Here is a 3,046-nt window from a genome sequence, read left to right on the forward strand (position 1 = left end):
GTGACAAGTGAGTGCTTTATTATTTGACCAGTATAGCATCATGCACAGTTATCGAGGTGTGCGTGGTGCGATGATAATACTGTGGTGTGGTCTGTGGATGTCCAACATTTGTACAGTTTTGCTGCTGTGGGCGTGTCGTCATTTTAGAGTGACGTGAATGTGTATAGTGACCCGTGTATATTGGTGGATTACTTTTACCGATCCATGTAGGGAAATTTACTCTGCATTTAACCCACCCTAATCTAGCCTACTGTTGAAATTGTTGATCAGCTGTCATTGCTGTTGAGAGCCTGTGTGCGGCATAATATGCGCATTATATGCATATGGCTGCGTTAGCTGTAACAGAGATGTGTAAGATGCATGAAGTTTACAGTTGCTTACTGAAGACCCTGACTGAAACCCCATGGTACGCCACTGAGTTTATTACAATCCAAAAGTGAACAAAAACAACAGGAACAAGGCTTGGCTTGGCAAAAACATAAACAAGACTTGGCATGGCAGGACAGGGCAGGGCAAAGACAAGAAAACAACTCACCAACAGCAGGTTTCACAATGCAAAGCTAGAACAGAGACAAGGTCAACAAAAGGGCTACTTACAGTATATCAAACAATAGGGACACGTGACAAGAACCAACCAATCAGAACATGACACATGAGACAAGTAATTACATTCACAAGCTGTATAACTGGTTTTGTTTTAGTGAAAGTGTTGATATAAATAGGAGGTTGTGTATAGACCTCCAAGCTTCACACACAAACCTTGAATCTCATGTCACAGGCAGGTGAATTTCTGCAGTTGTTTAAGACAATTGGATTTTGAATGCACCACCCTTCTTGTCATACACATCAATGTGGTTAGTCCATTTCAAGTCATTCAACTTTACATATTTTGCATTTCATCTAATCCTCATCTAAATGACTGAAAAGAAGAGGCTGGACCAGAAAGAGAGTATAAATGAAGGCTTGATTTAACCATCCTACTCAAAGAACACCCTCTCAGGCTCAACTAGGTAATGGCATCATGTAACAATTAACAATATAATATTCTACATCATGAATACATAATATTAAATTTTTTTTTTTTTTATATATTATTATCTGTACATGTATTTATTTAATTGTGAATACAGTAAAAAGTAGATATACTGTATGTTTATTTTTAAAAACAAATTATATAATTCAGCATTATTTGATGTATTAAAAATAGCAATCTACTATTTGCTATCTAGATTCTCAGAGAGCAGTGGACAGATAGCAATCCAAAATGCTGCATCATTTTCTGGTACTCTCTGCCCTTTGTGGCATGAGCATGACCATGCGTGAGTATTACTAACTGTTCAGCTCAATACAAATACGGTGCAATAAATAAATCAATACTGACTAGCTGATTATGCTTCAAGTGCTTACTGTTATTTTGTACCACACTGTTAGAATTAGGCATTAAAGACTATTAAGGCACTGTTAAAATTAGGCATTAAAAGTAGCATAACAATGAATTTTTGAGCTGTATAACTGAAACAGTCAAAATCAAGGTTCCAACTGGAACCAAAAAACAGCTGATCACTTACAGCTGATAATCTATTACCTTTTCAGCTTTACCTGATTTTTACTCATACTCCCCTGCTGCTGGGGACGGCAGTGGAACCGAATTTTCCACTGCACACGAGGGTCGCATCACTGGAGTCAGAGTTTATGAATATCCCCACTATGGATACTACTCCAACAACTACATCAATGGGTAGGTTTCCCCAAACAACACTAGATATTAGTCACACAAGAAGATGTTATCCAGTATCAAGTCCAAAAGAACCTTATCTGTCGTAATTATTATACTGGTTACCTCACATAAAACCATTTTGAAATTATACTCTTTATATTTCAAACAGCATATTTAACATTCTATTTTCTGTTTTTATATTCTGTATTGTTTGTAATTGTCTAGTTGTATGATACTTAGCTCTGAATTAATTAACAGTAATGGCGTATACTGTATCTGTTTAGGATCCAGTTGAGATATAACAGTAACTGGACAGAATTGGTTGGCATTAACTCTTATGGCAATGAAAAGGAGATGACACTCTTCGACAATGAACATTTTGTTCAGATCTCTGGAAAGTATTATTCTGGTTACATCAGTGAGCTAATGTTTGTCACTAACGAGGGGCGCTCTTTTAAAGTGGGGCAGCCTTATGGAAATTCATTTAACTTCTACCCGACCCACGATGGAAGTGAACTACGTTTCATCAGCGGTCGTCAGAATGGATTTTCCCTCACATCCATTGGGGCTCATTGGGCTGTCTACTACAATTCCACTTCATAATGTCAGAAATATCTCACAGGCTACACATTATGTGTGTATGTGAGGAAAAGGTCAGTTAAAAAGTAGCATATTCATGATTTTCCTTGAGCTTTTTATGAGGGATGAAATTTTGGAACTTTTTTGAGCTGTCAGCATTATTAAAATGATTTCTGGTTAATAATTTACTGATTGATTAATTAATTAAACACTGAGAAGACTGGAATGATGGATTTTATCCTGAATTCTTTTTTTTTATGTTATTTTTTATTTCAATTTCACGCACTTTTATTACACAGAGGTTGATTTTTATTAAAGCTAACTATTAAACTTGAAGTGCTGAAGTTGATTTTAATTAAAACAACAGATAAACGTTTTATGTAATATGAAGATCACAATAAAACTGACTTATTAAAACATTTGCCACGCCTTTATAATTTATTTTTGCCATTTTTATATATGCAGTATGTAACAAGAGCAACAACTTTAAAGATATGAGCAACAGGTTTAATATATCTCTCTGTAAATATTTTGATGTTGATTAATTTATTGTGATTGTAGCATAACCAATACATTTTGGGTTGATTTAAGTTTTTAGATTTTTAACTCTATTAATATGACCCACTTTAATCCTTAAAGATATAATTTTTTATTACGAAAACCCAAAATCGTTATCTCTTGAATATGTTTCTAAATAATTCTGAAGTTTTGAATAATTTCTTTATTTTATGTGCAAAATTGTTCATTCAC

The 3,046-nt window shown here is 34.6% G+C and overlaps 1 protein-coding gene across 1 annotated transcript; it reads left to right on the forward strand.

Moving 5' to 3' along the window:
- Nucleotides 1-765: 765 nt before the first annotated feature.
- LOC131522250 (zymogen granule membrane protein 16-like) lies at nucleotides 766-2,717 on the forward strand. The gene is made up of 4 exons (XM_058747618.1): nucleotides 766-1,010; nucleotides 1,230-1,319; nucleotides 1,594-1,738; nucleotides 2,002-2,717. Exons 2-4 carry the CDS (start codon nucleotides 1,265-1,267, stop codon nucleotides 2,318-2,320), a joined length of 519 nt encoding a protein of 172 aa, XP_058603601.1. The 5' UTR covers nucleotides 766-1,010; nucleotides 1,230-1,264; the 3' UTR covers nucleotides 2,321-2,717.
- Nucleotides 2,718-3,046: the final 329 nt, after the last annotated feature.

This window comes from Onychostoma macrolepis, chromosome 16 (assembly GCF_012432095.1).
Source record: "Onychostoma macrolepis isolate SWU-2019 chromosome 16, ASM1243209v1, whole genome shotgun sequence".
Lineage (NCBI taxonomy): Eukaryota > Metazoa > Chordata > Actinopteri > Cypriniformes > Cyprinidae > Onychostoma > Onychostoma macrolepis.